The sequence below is a fragment of the Muscardinus avellanarius genome, assembly GCF_963383645.1.
Source record: "Muscardinus avellanarius genome assembly, chromosome: 16".
NCBI classification, from domain to species: domain Eukaryota; kingdom Metazoa; phylum Chordata; class Mammalia; order Rodentia; family Gliridae; genus Muscardinus; species Muscardinus avellanarius.
Genome location: NC_137802.1, coordinates 61,400,568 through 61,420,511, shown reverse-complemented (window position 1 = coordinate 61,420,511; position 19,944 = coordinate 61,400,568). Strand labels below are relative to the sequence as shown.

General features: G+C 41.0%; 1 protein-coding gene across 1 annotated transcript in view; it reads right to left on the bottom strand.

Annotated features, from left to right (window-relative positions):
- CEP112 (centrosomal protein 112) overlaps positions 1-19,944 on the bottom strand; it is a gene marked incomplete at both ends in the record, with an annotated part of 477,771 nt that overhangs the window by 250,152 nt on the left and 207,675 nt on the right. Inside the window, one exon of the mRNA XM_080714112.1 lies at positions 4,954-5,136. Coding sequence (XP_080570238.1) covers positions 4,954-5,136 — 183 coding nt within the window. The remainder of the gene's footprint in view (positions 1-4,953; positions 5,137-19,944) is intronic.

The following is a 19,944-nucleotide window of genomic DNA, read 5'->3' as shown; positions in this document are numbered from 1 at the left end:
AACATACTTTTTTATGATTTACAGTATCCATAAAATTCTCCCTCTCAAATTAGCTCTGCTCTTGCTTTGTGAGAATAATGGTATTCAAGATAAATTAAAACAAAAATTTGTCACATTAATATGAAATTTGATAATTAGATTTTATGAAAGTACTTCAAAGAATCACCAGATTTCATTTTCAAATGTTTAACATACAAAGTACGTCATCAGTTATAGGCCAATGTCCTTTGTATTTTATCAATCTCTCTTGGAGCTAGAGAAAAGTTATGACATCTTTCAGTGCACACAGACTCACACAGAGTACTGTGTTTCCCTCTTTGCTGCGGCTCCTAGGCCTGCTGAGAGGGGAGCTCCCATTTGAACTGGAGCATTTTTCACGTATTGAATTTATAATATGCCTAATATCATCGATTGCCCAATTATTATTTTCTGTTTTCTTTAAGGTCATGTATATTATAAAATACTGCCTTAAATAAGGAGAAATGGGTCATAGGAGGAACTCTAGATGAAAAAGGAAATCCTATAGAGGAGCAAACAAGACAACCTAAATGAGGGGATGGGAGGGGGAATTCTCTAAAACACACAATGTACTTAAACATATCGAAGTCAACCACTAAGCCAAGCAAGGGAAGGAGGGAGGGGGAGGGAATGGGGTGGGAGTTGGGTAGGGTCTAAATGGGTGATGTATACATGTATATACACACAAGTTTTTTTTTACCCCAACATGATGTATGAATATAATGCACCAATAAAAAATTTAAAAAAGTAGTAAGTATATAAAAATTAAGATCAAATTTTCTCAATAGAAAACTGCCACCCAATCCCAAAGACTATATAAATGGGTAGGTATAACATTATAAGGTTCAGATTATGTATACTATTAGATTTGTCCTTTTAGTAATTTTTGAAGAATGACAGCAATGCTTATTCCCTGCATGCACAAACACATACACTCCTAGTTTATAAATGGAAATAAGTGCCCATATTTTTAAATTCATGGAAACCAAGGTAATATTATTAAATAAGTATAATTTTTAAAATTACCATATTATCTCTTTAGGAGACTTTTTTTTTTTTTTTTTTTTGGTGGTACTGGGGTTCCTGGAAGCCCTTCTACCTCCGGGCTACACTCCCAGACCTATTTTATATTTTTGAAACAGGGTCTCTTACACAAGAGCGGCTGGCTTCGAACCTGTGCGATCCTCCTGTCTCCGCCTCCCAAGCGCGGGGATTCCAAGAGTGCGCCACCACGCCCGGCCTCTTTAGGAAACTTTTTAAGGGAGACTACAAATCACATTTTAGATTCAATGGAAGTTCGGCTTATTAATGTGAATTAATACAGTAAAATCAAGATGATTTGTTCACTTACTATGCAAAATACGTTTTATCATGATTAGAATCATGGCTCTCCACTTATTAAAGGCATTTATTTAGATACTGCTGTTATGCAAAACCCATAGAACATATACAAATGCTAAGTTTAGTACATTTTTAGATAACACTGCTGACCTTCCCCAAGGATTCTGAATTTAATATGCATGATGCTGAATGCAGTCCACAGGAGCTGCTGCTTACCCTGAGTCCTTGACCTATCTGTATGCAACAGGTCACACCACTGCCATCCTACGCTGGTGGCATCAGCTCTGGGGCGGATCACAAAGATTCCATGTGGTCTACAATATCATACATACCACATAGGCAAAACATGAAAGATCAAGCACTCCCTAAGTGGCTTAGGGTCCTAAAATGACAACTAAGGGATCAGGAAAAACGTTTTTTTTTTTTCCTTCTAATTCAACATAATAAAGTGCAAACATTCTTTCATTTTATTATAGTACAAAAGCAAAACAAGGATTATGTTGACTGCCGTGTCAGAAGTTTTCCCAGAAGATGCTTATACATTTTTATATTAAAATATAATTGAATCAATAAGTCATTCTCCAAAACAATTTCAATAAGAGGGTCCTAGTGGATGAGAAATAGTTGACAATAGCACTATGAGTTACTTTACATCTTGTTTTCTATTGATTTGAATGCTTTTTATTAAACAGTATGACCTTGGGTAGATCTAGACTGCACATTTCATATGAGGGTGATACACTTTAATGCATGTTTCAGCAAATATAATTATCATAACATAATATATCCTGCCACTGAAAATCAAAGTATTGTGACAGAAATATTCACATATGATAATGAGCTAATTGCACCAAATAAATTGAGGAAAATGGTTACTTGTCCTTAAGTGCTTTACTATATGTATCTTATCATTGTTATATATAGGAAAACGATTAGAACAAAAACTAACCTATAATAATTATAAAACATATTTACCAAAAGGGAATTCCTAGTTAGTGTGATTCACCCTAAGGTAGGTAGCAATATAGAAAGGACTTTCTTATCAGCATCCGGTGTATTGCAGATTTTCAGGACACCGACACCTGGTGTGTGGGATTATTCTCATCTAAGAGTCTGATGGAAGAGAAGCAGCAGACAAAGCCAGATCATCCAAACCAGAAAAAGGGCGCCGCTCCTCCTCTGGCTACGTGTTTCAAGCAGTCCTTTTTACAAAATGGCCTCCACTGCTAACTGGAACAGCCCGGCCTCAGCTGAAAATCAGGTCTCTCCAGAGCCCGAACAGAAAATGACACGTGCTAACATTTCACACATATGTGCTTGTTCTGCAGCAAACAACGTAAAATGAGCTAAAAAAAAATACCTTCTATTTAGAAAAGCAAAGGCCCATTTTGTTTTCTGTAAATGTGTGAATGGAATTCAGTACTGAAAAGATATTGTACAACAAGATTACTTAGACCTTAATTCTGGAGGGATACAGTTTGAAAATTTAGGAATTACCTGAAGGAAACTTTGAATTAACAGTAAATACAAATGATTACATTATGGCACACACGCAAGGATTTTAAAAAATAAAACTTATTGATAAAAGTTCTCTAATACTACATTCCCCAAAATTAATGAATGCGATGTGCACAAAATTAATCTCCTTCCGGACAAGAGTGTTCTTAGCCTAAGTTTCTACTGCTCCCTGGCATTCCCACGACAGCAATTCCAATTAGTAAGACGTTCCAAGAAAGACACAAAATATGAGAAAAATTCTAAACCACAGCACTTGAAGAGGTCATATTGTCTCCACAATTAATATTTCAATGAGAAATTTTTCAATGAATAGCCTTATTATACCATCTCCGTGGCTTAATTATACATAATAATTCTGAAATTTCCCTTTTGTTATAAATGGATGAGCCGCGCCCTACGTGAGAGATATGGCAGACGCAAAGCCACACGGATTCCCTCTATATCTGGCCTGCACTGATTCTGACGGCCCATCCCAGCACCAAAATGGTAGAAAGTTATGTAAATTAGTGTATTTTTACTGTATCCATCATTCGATTTTACTATGTAAAATGACCTCACACTGACTCAGACTCCATACTCATCACGGGAAGACAATGGTAAGGTTTAAAACCAAGTCTGAAGGAGGACGTAGGTTTGAAGACGTTCTTAATAAACTGCATGGCTGCTTAGCAAAAGGCCAGCATAAATACAGACATATACATTTAAACGCTCTAAGGAGGTTGATGGTAAAAATGTAATATGTGTCGACAGAACAGGAACCACCTGACTATTCTGGCACCATGCCTACTACAATGACTACCTTTTTAGTTAGCAAACCACCACAAAATGAGCTGAAAATAATTTTCCTAGAAATGCATATATTGACCAAAAAAACCTGTGCTGAGCATATCCATGTCATCCCACTTATTTTCTGAAAGTAAAAGACAACCCAAGGTCAAATGAAAAATCACCAATAACTCATTCTTTGCCCTACTGCCTCCCGCTCCCCACTCCAAAAATTACAATCTTATTTAATTAGTAGTATTTTGTGCTCAGATAATTACAAAATTGTTTAAACACATAACATAACAGATGTTCTATTTATTCTGTTGTTTAAAAATATATCATTTTGGGAGGAAGGATAACCAGGAAAGAAGTTTATCTGTGGTGTGGTTAGCATGGTTAGATTTCAATGGGAAAAGAGCTATTTAGACCCAGTATATGATACGGTTTTATTAGAAAAGAAAATTATCTTTTTATTGTTGTCAATTGCTCCTAAATTTTTCCCTAATAAAATTTCACAGCAATCTCAAGAGGACACACTAAAGGGCCTTGATTATATGGACCCTAAAGAATGTATTGTACCACAGAGATACATATCCAATAAGATATTTTTTTTTCATCTGAAATTTATAAAGATAATTTTCCATGCTGACAGTGCACATTTCATCCGTAAGTTTGAAGAGTCAAATGCTACCACAGCTGGGGGTTATTCTGCCAAATGGCTTCCAACAGGGAGTACAGAGATGGAGGCTGGGAGGCATGTGTATATGCATGCAGGAAAAAGCAACTGACCGGATGGGAACGAGCCCTTCTTTGGAGTCATTTTTATCAATTACCATCTGAGTGATCTAATCAAATAGGGTCTCGTGAAAAAAAAAAAAAAAAGCAACACTAGGAAGGAAAAGCAAATATTCAAACAGCTGCTTGATTACCTACAGAGATTAAAACAAAAAGCCAGGGGTGAGGCTGATATATTTCTTAGGATTTTCTAAGGCTGAGGGGAGGGGTTAGGGGCAGATACCTTAAAAAAAGCCCATCATGAAAGGAACTAAGACAAGATTATTAAAAAAAAAGGGGGCCAAGTTATAGCGCGCCATGGGATTTTTAATCTGGCTACCTGTGGTTTCGGTAGTTAAAGCCTCATTCATCCCCAAAACGGGGAGGTGGGGAAGAGAAAACAAAAACAACACATTTTGATGTTAGTTTTGCAAATGATCAAACAGCGTGCACCGACCAGAATCATAAGAAAACATTAAACGCTGATGACTTTTTAAGAACAGAGACCCGTTTTAATGAAATATTATTGGTAATTACCTGCGCATCTCGTTTCTTGAACTCTTGGATTTGATTTTCGTGCTCCATGTTGGCAGCGCGAAGCTGTCTCCCCAGGTTTTCCATTTCCCGTTCATGGTCTCGGGCCAGGCTACCCTTCTCTGCGTTGTGCTGCTGTAATAGGTGCGTCTTCTCCTGTTCATGCTCCAGCTTCAGCTCTACTATCTGATTGGACAATGAGGAGGACAGTTCATCAACAGAGCATCCTTGTCGTCATGACAACTCATGTACAGCTTAATTTTTCTCTAATTTGTCCAAGTTGAAATTTTTATTTTTGCGTCATTATTACCTCACCCTTGAAATACCCTCATCTGATGGTGGTGGCGGCGGGGGGGAGGGGGTGATTTTATCCAAACCTGCTGATATTTAAGACAGTTGGGTATATTCAGGAAATCCTTTTGCAATCTGTTGACACAAATGTCTGAACGTTGAAAAAAAAAAATACGTTGAACGCTAGGTATTTCCTCCTCAAGAATTCGGGTATTACTGATCAGCAATGGTTGTAAATGGTTAATAGTCAGGACGCTTTGCTTTTTGCTTAAATATATACATGTAAAAAGCAGCAATTAAATCGGTCAGCCTTCTTTATGATTTTTAAATAAAAGACCTGAGCTAAAGACGCATCTGGATTATTGTATATACAGTTGTCTTTTGAAAAATAAAATGATAAATTTCAAAGCTCTATTATCTCGTTGTCAGCTACGGTATACCAACGCAAGCAGATGTTATGTCTTCCAGAAGAGCACCTGCTGTGCTGCAAGCTTGCGCCATGATTTCATAAAAAACATTCTATTCTCAAGACCCTTTCCCAGTCCAGTCCACACTGGAGACTGTGACCTTGGCCAGTCTTAGCCTCTCCCTGCTCGACTGAATGGCAGCCGAGACCAAGGGCCTGGTTGCCGCAGCTTTGATACTAATCCTCCCAGACTGTGCACAATGGCACCCTACCTGGCCTGCAAACTATAGCCAGCCAGGCTGTCTTTGAAGCAGGTGATGAATAGGGACTGCTGGAAGCCAGCTTCCCCAGTGAACTCCAGGCCACACAGCTGCTAAGAACAGTCACTTGGATTTTTCTTCAGTTTTGGTGGATTTCAGGGGGAAAAACTGCTGTTATCTAGAATATGTTGTGTTATTTTCGGCGTGAGAATCCATCTTCAAAAAAGCTAACAGTAGGAGCCCGCTCCAAATCGATCTTGTTTCCTGCACCGACTCACCAGACTACCTTATCTTAAAGCTATAGCACGCATTTCTCCAAGCATGCACGCTGCACGACATTAGGAAGGTATTTTGAAACTTGAAACTCTCACACAAGACACAATTTAAATTTGTTTTGATATATACGCTTCAAAATGTTTCCTTACTGTGACTTTTCGAGAGGTGGGAAGTCAGCAGTCAATTTCCAGCCATTCATAAACGTATTATACTACTTAGGGGAAAAGAAACGTGCTAACTCTTGAACGTCTACACCTAACAGAACAAAACGGTGTACACACCATCTGGAAAAATGCACTTTACATCTGAGACCGAGCGTGTAGCCTAATGAATTTGTTGAAAATTTAGGGCTTTCGCCCATGTTAGCCTATTGTTGGCGATCTATAGAAAAAAATGTCAAAATTTTTCTCCTAACATATACTATACAAAGTAGTTAAGTTTTCTCTGGTTACTTAAAATAAATGTGTATGTGATTCACACAGCTACAATGGCAATCACAATACGAGATAGAAATTAAAATTTTATTGTCATTATGGTATTTTTCAGGCAGCTGAGTATATGAATTATTAAGCTGGAATATTTTTAGTTCTTTGACACATTATTATTTCTACTCAACGTTCAACTATCGTAAACTTTTGTCAAAATCGTTTGCGTATGTAACCCTCTGAGAAGTCGATGAGACAGAAAGTCCTAGTGAGATCTTTGAAAGCCTCAGAAAAATTGGGGAAATGCGTGTGACTTACAATTGATGGAAAAGCCAAATGATTCACAAGTCACTTAACCCACAACCACGAAGGGTGACAGGATTCTCCCTACCAAAACACGTGCTGGGACTTGTGAGGGCATGGTAAGGGCCCTGGGTCTTCTAGGATCTAGTAAGAGGGCACTTCCATAGTACCATCCTGACTCAAATCATTGGAAGTGCTCCTCTAGACTGACAATGACCCTGCACATGCTCACACTTGTTTATTCACTCTGAAAAACCAGGAAGAAAAGAGATGGTGATCATGGAATTTCAACTCTAAGATAAATGTTCATAAGCTACTTCCTGTTTGTTATTTTGTCAGGCCCTGCTCTCCGTGATTCATTGTAATGAATGGATTTTGAGGCTGTTGAAGCCTTTTAAGCTGAGTGACGCACATCACTGCTCGGAGGGCTTCTAGGTGTGTCCAGATGTGCGCCCATCGAGGTGTGCTTCTAGATGAGGCCTCAGCCCGGGCTGCCTCGCTGTCCCCAGCCTCTTCTAGCCTCGTCTAGCAGGGCTGTCTTTTCTAGATAAATGTCAGAGTCCAGAGCAAAAGCCCCAATGTTCTGGGAATATCTTGATGAGGGTATTCATGACCACAAGGCCATCACTGAGGTGGATTTGTGTTTAAAATCAAGTTTTTACTGATCCCTGCCCCCTTCCCTGTTAAAAACAAACAACAACAACAAAACACGAAGATTCCTTCAAACTTTTCAGCTTGGCCCCTACATAGGCGACCATCTCAAAGGTAAACATGAAGCTGTGTTATCTTCTTTACCTTGAACTACTACACAGTTTGTGTTGACCAACAATAATGTCTAACAAAGTTAATGGTGACTACAGTGGTAAACTGAGGAAAACGTAAAATCAGACAGCATGCACAAGTATGAGCAATGAGCAGAGAGGTCCAGGTGGCGGGAAGATAGGGACTAGGCGCTGTCAGCAATACTGTCTACAGGTCTCCCGATAGTACCGGAAGAAGAGCTGCAGGTTCCCGAATCCCAGGCACTGGGCTGGGGCCAGCTAAGGGTCCTGGCTATGGGCCCAGGCTCCACATGCTAGAGTAAACCTGCATGTCTTCCGGGGCCTGGTAACCACTCGAGGTGTCAGAGTTGATGGCTCGGTGGCTGGGAGATAAAACAACTTTCTTGCCCAGAAACTACTAGGCTGACCCACATAAACTTGCTACTTTTGCAGGTCAGAGCAGAAGATGAGTTAAGGGTCTCGTAGCCCACTCTACTGCTCCCTAAACACTCAACCTGAAATACCTGAGTGAAGTTTTGATGTTCTGAAGTTCGGGGTCGCGTGACAGACTAAGTCATTTGACAGTGATGACAATGTTCTCCTTCCAACAGAGGTTTCACATAAGTACCGGAAAGGAGAACATTTCAGGCCCTGAGAAGGACCAAGTTCTGTTGACAGACTTCATGTCTCTAGGAGTCTTGGAATCTATATCTTAAGTCCTAGTAATTGTGTGTTTGTTTTTATGTTTTGTTTTGTGCTGGGGATTGAACCCAGAAGCATTCAACCTATGAGCTATTGTTTTTGAAACAGGGTCTCACTAGGTTGCTGAGGGTCTCATTAAGGTGCTGAGGCTAGCCTCAAACCTGGGATCATCCTGTTTCAGCTTCCTAAGTGTTTGGGATTATAGGCATGTGCCATCATACCTGGCAGTTTTGGTAACTGTTTTAGGGTTGAAAACAATGCTAGCAAATATGGCCTGAACATATTTTAATAATATCCTGACCACAAAGTTCAATTCAGAAGGTGGTAGTCAAGGAAAGAAAAAGAGAATTCTGACATCAGTTAGCAAAACATTCTATTTTGTCCCTGTATCTCAGAAAGAAAACTGATGACTTGAAATAATGTTGAAGAATATTTTCTAATACCTCAACTTTAGAAAGAGATGGACTGGGACAGTGCACCAATAACAAAGCTTCAGGGGGAAAAAAAAGACGATGACCAAGGAATTTTATGCCCAGCTAAGCTATCCCTCATGAATAAGAGAACACATGTGATTCTCAAGCATGCCCAAATGCGGTGAACACAACAACTATAAACTCTTCTTGGAAAAGCTACTTCATGATGGAATCCCAGTAGTTAATAGATATGAAGAAGAAACTTGGTATGAAGCTAAAAGTTCTAGTGGTGAGCACTCAAATAAAAATTGAAGTCAATATCATTGCAAAAATTACAGATATAGAACAGAATATAAATGTTACTGACCTCAACAAAGTGCAAATAATAATTGACATAGTGGGGGAGAGAACATGTAAACAAGTTAATTTTAGTTTATGTAGTAGGGGGTAAATAATGCCTTCAAAGTAAAACCTTAAATTTTTTCTTTTTCTTTTCTTTTTTTCTTGTTTGTTTTTTGTGATATTGGGGATTGAACCCAGGGACATTTTACCTCTGAGCTACACCCCAGCCATATTTTATTTATTTGTTTTAGTTTTAATTTAGACATGGCCTCACTAAGTTGCTACAGCAACTAGCCTCAATGTATTTTATTTATTTTTATTTTTAATATGCTTTTATTGGTGCATTATAATCTCATAATGTAAATCGTGTTGATAATGACATACATGCACACAGCACTTGGTAGCCCCCCATCTCCCTCTGAATATAGAGTACTGAGATTGATATTGGTATTGTAACGTATGTCCACATAGTCAGTGGTAATAATTCTGTTAATAAACCACAGTCTCACCCCCTCCTCCCTTAGATCACCTCCCAGGCTCCACTCAGGCTTCTCCTCTATTATCTGGAGTCTTTCTGGTATCCCAATTACTACCTAGGTTACATATATTAAAGAACATATGACTCTTTACTTCTCAAGGTACTTTAATCATTATTTCTTAACACTCTGAAATCATTTCTTATATAAATATCTTTCTAAGCCTCAAAAATCTTTCAGTTACTCTTATATCTTTAACTAATTTTAAAAAGATTTTTTTTTTTTTTTAGGTACTGGGAATGGAACCCAGGGGCATTGTACCTCTGAGCTATACCCCCTAGCCCTATTTTTTTTAGCTTATTTTTAACTTTTGTATGTATGTGTGTTGTACTGGGTATGGAACTCAAGGGCATTCTACCTCCAAGCTACACCCCCAGCCCTATTTTTTATCCTTTATTTTGAAACAGGATCTCACTGAATTGCATAAGGCCTTACTAAGTAGCTGAGGCTGTCCTCGAACCGCAAACCTCCTGTCTCAGGCTCCTGAATGCTGGGGTTACAAGCCTGTACCACCACACCCCGCTCCTGCTAGCCTGCTGAAAGCTTGCAGCTCAGCTACAGAGTCGCAGCTCCAACTACTGGTCCTGGATCACAGAGGAGGCCACCATGGAGCTACTCAGTAGCGTGGGTGCCTCCCCACCAGTGTACCCCTCAGCACTACAGTGAAGGTGAATCCTCTAGGTCCTCCCATGGGGTCTTTGGTCTAAAATGACAAAAATATTCTCATATTCTCATTTTCCTGATATTTTCTATTCTTCCCCAGAGAAATTCCAAATAACAGAGGAGATAAACCTTAGGAGATGTACAATCTGCTCTAGGACTTTGGAGTCGTGGATATAATACTTCTTAGCACAGAAAATCTAACATATTCTGACTTTCTGGCCAACATCTTAATAGAGATACATACAAAAACGAGTAAAAAGCAACTTGTATACCAAGAGCAGAAATAAAATGTGTCATCTGTGAGTGCCCATGGTGGCTCCAGGATTTGTTGTTTCATACCAGAGAAAGAGCCGTCCACGAATCTGTTAATAGTTCATCTGAGCCCTGCAAGTTCTCACTGTTTAAAATTTGAATATTGCTGTGACAGCTGCTATTAGAGATGGTGTCGGGCTGACAGCATCACTGCTTCCTGCCAGGTCTTACTCTGTCCCCACCCACGGTCCTGAAGCACAGGTAGTGGTCGCCCTCCCTGCGTCCTGCCACGCTTGCTCCTGTGAAATCCCACCCTCTTGGACTTCCCTTCCCTCCACTGGCTGCTCCTTCGCAGCCTCCTTTGCTTCTTCCTCCACCTCCTTTCCTGCGGGCATGCCCTGTGCTCAGTCTATGGACCTCCCTGCTCGCCTCTCCGTCCCTGTCTCGGTGTCTGTCACCACCATTCACCTGATTGCTCAGCTGGAAAGTTCCCAGTCACACTTGAGCTCCTCTCTGCTGGTGTACCCCCAATCCGACTGCTTCCCAGCACAGCCCAGCCCAGCCCTGGCCTCTCTTGCCAGAGGACTGCAGTGCCCTCGGAAACAGCTTTCCTGCTCCCTCTCGGCCTCCACTACTATCAGTGAGATCTTATAAAGATGAAAAACAGATCTTGTTCCAATGGCTTCCCATCACACTCAGGATGAAATCCAAACGCCAACACAGCCCAAAGCCCGTGATCTGGCCTCCTCCTGCCTAACCGTGGCTCCCGCCGCCACTCCAGCCACAGCTGCCGGCCACTTCCCCTGCGGCCTGGCCTGCTCTGCCTGTCTGGCTGTGTGTGCGTCCTCTTTACCCCCTCATGCCTTAAACTGAGCCCTCAGAGGAGTCCTCCGCTGACAGCCTAGCTGAAGGCACACCTTGTATAAAACAATAACTTGTATAAAACAGCACCATCCTCACAAACACTTTGACCTGCTTTATTTTCTTTCATAGAATTATTACTTCACCTTGCCTTATATTTTGAAAGAAAGAGACAGCTTGTTTCCTGTTACATCCTAAGGACCTGGAACACTGTTTAGCACAAAGTAGTTGCTCTATAAACTACGCTAATGAGTGCTTGAGAAGGTGTGATGTCCACATTAATATATTTTTTGCAACTGTAAAATATTATTGGCTGAATCACTAGTTGTAACAATATACCATTTTGAATTGAAAGTATGATCACCTTGATGTTCGTCTGTAGCTTTATCATTTATTCGAACAACAACAAAAATTTTAATGTATCTATGCAAGGGGAAAATGAGTTAGCAGTGTTACTATCCATTCCTGGATAGCATATACTATCTAGGGAAAGATTTTAAATTAAGTTGCTTTAAAATTAAACATCTACACTTCATACTGCAGTCACTGAAAAGAATTGCCTTTATCTTGGTGCCTGAATTCCCACTCTAGATAAAGATGAGAAAAAATTCAGGCAAAAAAGAAAGAGCTTTTCCCAGCCTCCAGTGCCCTTCACCAAGCACTGACGTCCACTCTGTGGCTCCAGCCTCCAAAGGCTTGGCCTGGACCCAGGGCCCCGGCTCCAGGACTTCACTGCCTGGTCGAACGCTGGCAGCCTCATTGGAGCTGGAGGCTTACTACTGCGTATAGGACCAATGGGTGACTTGTGGCATCGCTTAAGTCCCTGAATTAGGCAGTCACTGAAAGAAATGACTTGGGAGCATCATGAGATCAAGGCTCGCACCTGTCTTGGTCGCCACGAGGAGCGTGAATGAGCATGTGTGATATGTACGCGGGCTCAAAAGTTACTTATTAGAAATTGGAAAAAGGAAATCAAGCAAAAGAGACTTAACAAGAGCATGGGAAGGCAAGCAAGAATAAGACAACAAAAATCAAAAAGCATGCTGGATGCACAATGAATTATACACATTTGGGAATCCATAAATCATATGAAAATCCATTTTGGAGAGCTTTTAGGCAGACCCACAAATTTATGGTCACTAACTACACCTGAGACCTCATTACTGAAGGGAAATTAGCTGAGTTTTTCTAGTCAGATCAGTCTGCAACCATAAAATAACTGCCCATGACCCCCACTTTCCTCTGCCTACCCATCCCTGAATCCCCGGGCTCAGCACATCAGCTTGCCTGCTACCAGGGTCCTTGGCACCTTCAGCAGATCTACAAACAAACGGCCGTGCGTCTGCCCATCCCTCCCCTTCTCACTGCGGGCAGCAGGGCCTCTGCCCTCCTCTCCAGCCAGCAGCTGCACCTGGCCCAGAGTCCTCCCTCAACTTCACTTGCTTGAGGCCCTGAGTCAGGAGGACCTCTGTCTCCCCTCCCGCCTGCTTACGGCCATCTCCTTCTCCAGAGCACACCAAACAGCCTCACTTAAAAAGAGACCTATTTATAAGCCGGGCGTGGTGGCGCACGCTTGTAATCCCAGCATTTGGGAGGCTGAGACAAGGAGGATCACGTTTCACGGACAGCCTCAGCTACTTAGTGAGGTCCTCTGCAACTCAGTGAGACGCGGTTTCAAAATAAAGAATAAAAAAAAATAGGGCAGAGGGTGTAGCTTGGAGGTCGAATGCCCATGGGTTCCATCCCCAGACCCACAAAAAAAAAAAAAAAAAAAAAGAGAGAGAGAGAGAGGGCCAAGAACCACAGGCTGCTGCCTGCTTCCCATATCAATATCCCACAACTGATCTTCATTTAAAAGTTCCCGCTTGACTTTTCTTGCTGAATCGTTGTTTTGTCTCAGCCACTGTCTTTGCTACCAAAATATTTTATTTCAAATAATGGTGGCTCCTATGAGCTTGGTCCTTGAGCATCTTTATAATTGCTGGCAATAAGCACTGATTCATTTTGGAGAATCTAATACGTTTCTCTTTAAAGGCTCTGTAGTGAGATGCGATGTGAAGCGTAAGATTAAAGAATGAGATGATAGGCTCACCATAAAACAAGTCCATAGTTCAGGAAATCCTAGCAGGCCTGGTTGGTTGTTTGTTTCCAACATGAATGAGGTTTGTGAGAAGACAATTTGGATTGTCTTTTTGTTCCAATGGGTTATACAGGAAAGAGGCAGGAAATCCCGATGGAAGCCCTGGCTTCGCAGGGCACCTGGGGGAGTGTGTACCCATGTGTTTGATGTTTTTCTTCCACATCTGTGCACTAGAGGCCTGCATTTGGGCTACGATATTTTAAAATAACACTTCGCTTTCTTCCATTTCATTACAGTTCCTGGCATGATGCTTTCCATGTGGGAGGGGCTCGAAAATTTAAAGAGGAGGAGGAAACTGAGGCCCACAAGACACAAGCCATTCATTTCTTCGGAATGTCAATTCCCTCTTACAAAGTATGAGGACTAGGCAGATATAGCTTTTAAAACTTTTTCCCCAAAGTTCCCTTAGTAGCAGTGAAACTAAACAGCACCCCCCAGGGGGACCTGAGGGCCTCGCCTGAAACAGCTCTGAAAGGGGGAAGTTGCTTTGAAATGTCCTATTTTATCTTAAACACTTGTGAGAACTTTGCATTTCACAAAACAGGAAAGTATTTGTTTGTTTTAACATGAAAGTGACCTCAACAGTAAAATGACTTATTTTCCCACAAAATAACCAAATGAATTCAACACCCCAGGAAATGTGTACAGAGCCTTACCTAGGCCCCACTGCCCCCCATCCCAGGGCTGCCTCCCCCAGCATGGGGAGCAAAGAGCTGGGTGATCAGCCTCTAGATCCCCTGCTGGTGGAGATGCTGAAGCCACAACATCCAATTTTAAAATTTTTATAGGAATGGTGACAGTGGGTATCCTTGTCTTGTTTCTGACCTGACGGAGGAAAAAAGTAAGACAAAGTTAGAGGGAAAATGTCCCACTTCCATCTGAAAAGCAACTAAGTGGGCAGGCAGAGACTTGATATCAGGAAGCCCCGGCAGGCAGGTACCAGAGCTCTAACCTGGCGAGGAAGACACGGAGGGTCCGATCCAGCAGAGAGGCAGGACGTCACAGAGGCTGGGGCTCGGGATGGCCTGAGAAGCGGGGCAGCCCCTTGAATGCAAGGCACCCCTCCACCACACTCTTAGTGGACTCTCAACACGCTCACGCTGGGAAACTCACTGCACATTTACGTGGTGCTTTAGAAAAGAATTACCTTGAAAGAAGTCAGTACCATCCACACAGGGCTCCGGGTTTTACCTCTACAGTTCCATGGGGCATGCTTAGAAAGGAGGCCCAGAGCAGGCTCAGGTTCAGGTTCCGACTCTACCCCTTCTTAGTGTGTGGAACCCCGGGCCACTGACCCACCTGGAGGTTCTCCACTTTCTACCACTAGAAGATGGGGGGAGGAAGGCTGATTTCCCGCACACGAGCACCGTGAGGACAGAGAGTGCCGATGGCGTGTGGAGCGTGTACAGCAGCGCCTGCCCCCAAGAGCCTGACAGACCCCAGCGTTACTGCAACAGCGACAGGCCCCCTGCCCCCGGACCTTACACTTAAAAGAGATGCCCAGTTTCCCCTATTCACCCCTTCTCTTCACAAAATAGCCGATTCCTTTCAATATTCCCTCTGACATACTTCCAGATTTTGCTATGCTTCTGGAAATTCACCACTGGGCGGGGTCAAGTTTATCAGTGTCCTGCTTAAAGTGTGGTGACTAGATTTGAGGGTGACCTCCTTCTGCGACCTCAAGAACAAATGAGGAACTAGGAGCTCTTCCTTACCTCTCTCGTCCCTCGCCCATGGCCCCGTACCCCTCCCCATCGCATCTCCTCCTTTCAGTCTTGCCTGCTACCTACACCATACTTTTGCAGCTGATTTTCTAATTCAAATTATGGCATTTTATTCGACCTCAGTAAATGCAATCTACCTAATTCCAGCCTGTTTGAAGCTTCAGAAACTGGATTTTCTTATCCTACTTATTAACTACCCCTTTGAACTCTGAGCATCAGGAGCTTGACTTCTAAATCATCATCCAGTGACTCCCAAATACAATCTTAATTCGGGTTGACCCAGATCACTTAGAGATGGCCCTTCCAACCATCACTTGACCACAAAAGGGTATCAATATCCAAACCGTATTTTCCCACACTGACTTCATGAAGGACCTTGCCAGATAACTCCATGAAGAAGAGATACGCCACACTGATTCCTCATTCCTTATCTACCAGCCTGGAGTCTCTGTTCAAAGATGGAAATGAGCTTAGTTTAATTGACTTCATTTTTAGCACGCTCATCCTGACCTACAGAATTCATTACTTATACACATGTCAATTCCCATGATAAACATTTGCAGTAAAACCCTTAAAAATGTGGGAGTGGTCAGGAGAATACTGTTCCAGTTAATAAAAATTTCTGCTAAAAATATTAATTAAAATTTCATATATTGCCACCTAGATAAATACTCCCCTCAAATGTTCAAGCTCTTATTCTTGCCTTTACCTTTCTAAGTGAATCACTGCCTGATATCTTCTTGCTCAGAAGCGATCCTAATCAACAGGCTTATGAATGCAGGATGAATAAAAATGTACCAATCTGAGCTAGCTTCCTGTGTGTTTCTTATGATCCCTGTTTTAACTCACACTTGAATCACCTGTATTTTTTTCATGAAAAGAAAGTACAGACAACATCGATACAACAGTTTATGGCTTCTATCAACAACAACTGTTATTTAATATAGTTCTTCTTTTCCTTAATGTGTTAAGTATTTTTGATGAAGATTATACAAAGACTAACAGGTAGTTTAGATTTATCATTCTGACAAAGGCTTTGAAGCTTAACATTCCTCCAAACAAATTTAAATGAAATTTTTTTTTACAGAAAAAAAGAGATACTGTCACAATGTGGAAAGTAGGGGTATATAAAAAGCATTAACCATGATTCTGCCAGCTATAAAATAATATCACTGGTTGACTGCCTTTGTCTGATTTTCAAGGTTAAGGATAATTGAACCAGAGAAGCTAAACTTTTTTTTATGACTGAGTAGATAATACTAGTCTTCTCAAAAAAGCAATAATTTAGAAATTCCACTAGCAATATGTGTAAGTGCCAATTTCACTAACCTTTTGCCAACTTTAGATAGTCTATCATTTTAATTCTAATTTGCATTTTTATTAATACCAACACTGAAGATTTTTCTATGTGGCTGATTATTCAATTAATTTCTTGTCTATTTCTTCCTTTGCCAGGCCATTCATTAGACAGTAATAATCTTATTACGATTAATGATAATTAGCTATCTACTAATTGTATTTATTATGCATGTATTAATCTAATAACTAGAGTCACTCTTTGACAAACATATTTGCTGCAAATATTATTTTTTAACTTAAAATTTTTATTTAATCAAATATGTTTAACTTTTCTTTTTTTGTATTTTTTGTTTGTTTGTTTGTTTGTTTTGGTGGTACTGAGCTTCCTGGAAGCCCTTCTACCTCGGAGCTACACTCCCAGACCTATTTTATATCTTTTTATTTGGAAACAGGGTCTCCTAAGCCAGCACGGCTGACTTTGAAACTGAGAGATCCTGTCTCCGCCTCCCAAGCACTGGGATTACAAGCATGCGCCACCACACCCGGCCAACTCTGTCATTTTAAAGTTGGACACGATTAAAAAAAAAAAAAAAAAAAAAAAAAACAAAGAAAAGTTAGCCGGGCCATGGTGGCACACACTTGTAATCCCCGCGCTTGGGAGGCGGAGACAGGAGGATTGTGCAGGTTCGAAGCTAGCCATGCGCTGGCTTAGGAGACCCTGTTTCTAAATAAAAATATAAAATAGGTCTGGGAGTGTAGCCCGGAGGTAGAAGGGCTTCCAGGAACCCCAGTACCACACAAAAAAAAAAAAAGACAGAGTTGTGTAAAAACAATCAAAATATGAATGCGAATCAGGCGCTGAAGTTACTTGGCTACATTTGGGTATAATTCTATCATCTATACAAGTATCGAAATGAAAATAGCAGTTTGAAAACTCTCACAGAGAACTCGTCAATCCTGATACTCACCCTATAGTACATAATCTTCTGATGAGTATTTCTGTTAAACATTTTTTTTTGGCACTGAGACTTGAGCCCAGGGGCCTTCCACCTCTGAGCTCTACCCCTCCCTTCTATTTTTTACTTTGAAACAGAGTACACTTAGTTGCCGAAAGTCTCACTATGTTGCTAAGGGTGGCCTTGAACCTGAGACCTACCTGTCTCAGCTTCACAAGTACTGGGGTCACAGGCATGCACCAGCCCCTAGGATTCATTTTCATTCAGTTCAAATTCAAATATTATTTCCTGTGGGCACCCTTTATACTTACCATAAAACAAAGCAATTTCAAAGCAGTATCAAGCAAGAATGCAAAATATAACTGAATGCACGTTTTATAGATACAATTGTTTTATTACTACTAAAAATCTATTAGTAATCCAGGCATGGTGGTACATGCTTGTAACCCAGTACTTGGGAGACTGAGACAGGAGTACCACAGGTTTAAGACCAGCCTCAGCTACTTAGTGAGGCCCTCTGCAATGTAGTGAGACCCTGTTTCAAAATAAAAAATAAAAAATAGGACTTGTGGTATAGTTCAGAAGTAGAATGTTCCTGGCTTCGATGCTCAGTACCGCAAAACAAACAAAAACCCTATTAGCAAATATTTAAAATATCATATATAGGCAATTTGGCAAAAGGGAAGAATGCCAGAAGGATCAGAAATTGGACTTTCCTTAAGACTCTACACTAGTGTGTGACCTTGAGCAAGTCATCTTACCAGGATTAATAATACAGAGTCATAAAAGCCAAATTTAAAACACACACACACACACACACACACACACACACACACACACACTAAGATTTTAATTGATAATCAAATTAAGGATACTCAATCTACCTTCTAATGTACAGATAATAGATACCTATTTATCAAAACCCAAATCAATTCAATAACATTGAACTGTGCTTCTATTTTGAATTTAACCACAGAAACAATAAAATAAAAGTTGGAAGAAATGTAGGAGAAAGCTTCTGCCCTCTTGCAGGTTATATTCCTTTCTGGATGGAAAGAGCTCTATATAAGACCTTAGTTAATAATACAATAACAAATCAATTGTTCAAAACAGAAGATGATAGACATTGTAATTATAGAGAAAGAAAATTCTGTGTGGGTGGAAAAGTCATAGAACATTTGGTAGAAGAGTTGCATGTGGGGTTAAGTCTCGATGGATGAACATGGTTTGCCTATACAGAGCAGAGCAGGCTGGTCCAAGTGCAAACCCTAAAAGGACCCATACACAAGCTTTTGTCTTCGCCATTGCACCATGCCTATGCAAAGAACTCAGGCAGATATTTTTACCAACATTTTAAGATTAAAACAACCCTAAGGACATAAATCAGATCAGACCTCCTTCTTACTGGATTCAAGAAAGTAAGTAATTGCTATCAATTATTCCAGGGAAAAAATGCAGAGATCACAAGGGATTAATTAGTTTTTGATATAGCACCTGCTTAATGGAGGTTGGAATATAATAATGTACAAAATTATTCCCATTTTGAGATTCAAAAGATTCAAATATCTTTAGAAAAATTTTTCTTAACATGAGCGACTAAGCTAATTAACGTTTTCCCAGATGTTAAAGGAATAAGACAAGCAAATTACACAAGTAAAAATTAATAGCTACTTAAGTATTCTGGGAATAAACAGGAATATACATAATTTTAAATGAACCCTTCTTTTAAACTTAAATAAGAGGCAGAGCACTGTGGACAAAACTGAAACTCCTCCTGTTGTAGTTCTAGTGCACTTCTTCCCTCTCCTACAGCTGGGACCTTTCTCCCTACACTCAGCTGACCCGGTCTTTATTGTCATTTCTGTTCCTCAGATACTCCGCGTACGCTCCTCTCAGGATTCTTGAGCTCTCCGTCCCCTTAGCGTAGAACGCATTCCTCCTGACCGCTCACGGCTGCTCCTTCCTAGTTTTTTCTGCAGAAGCGGCAGGGCCTCCCTGGTCACCTGCCCAACGCTGGCAATCCCCTGCCCCCTCCACTTGGCCACGTCTACAAGGGCATCCTCTTCCTCACAAATCACTCCTCAGGATCGTCTCATTTTCTCCTTCATGGGCTGACTGCACACCAGAAGGAACCTCGTCTCTCTCTCCATCAGTTTTTCCCAGGGTAGTACCAGTGTCTGACACACGGTAGGTGCCCAGCGCTAATTCTTCAGTAAGCAAGTAAGTCAAACCGCTGCTCTGGCAGCAACAGAAGGATTCAAGAATCACAACTCATGTCTCAGTTAAACATTCAGATTAGCAAACTGCCAGACCAGGCTGTGGGGGTGTTCAATTGGGTTTCTGGATTTGATTAAAATAAATATTAAAGCCGGGCGTGGTGGCAC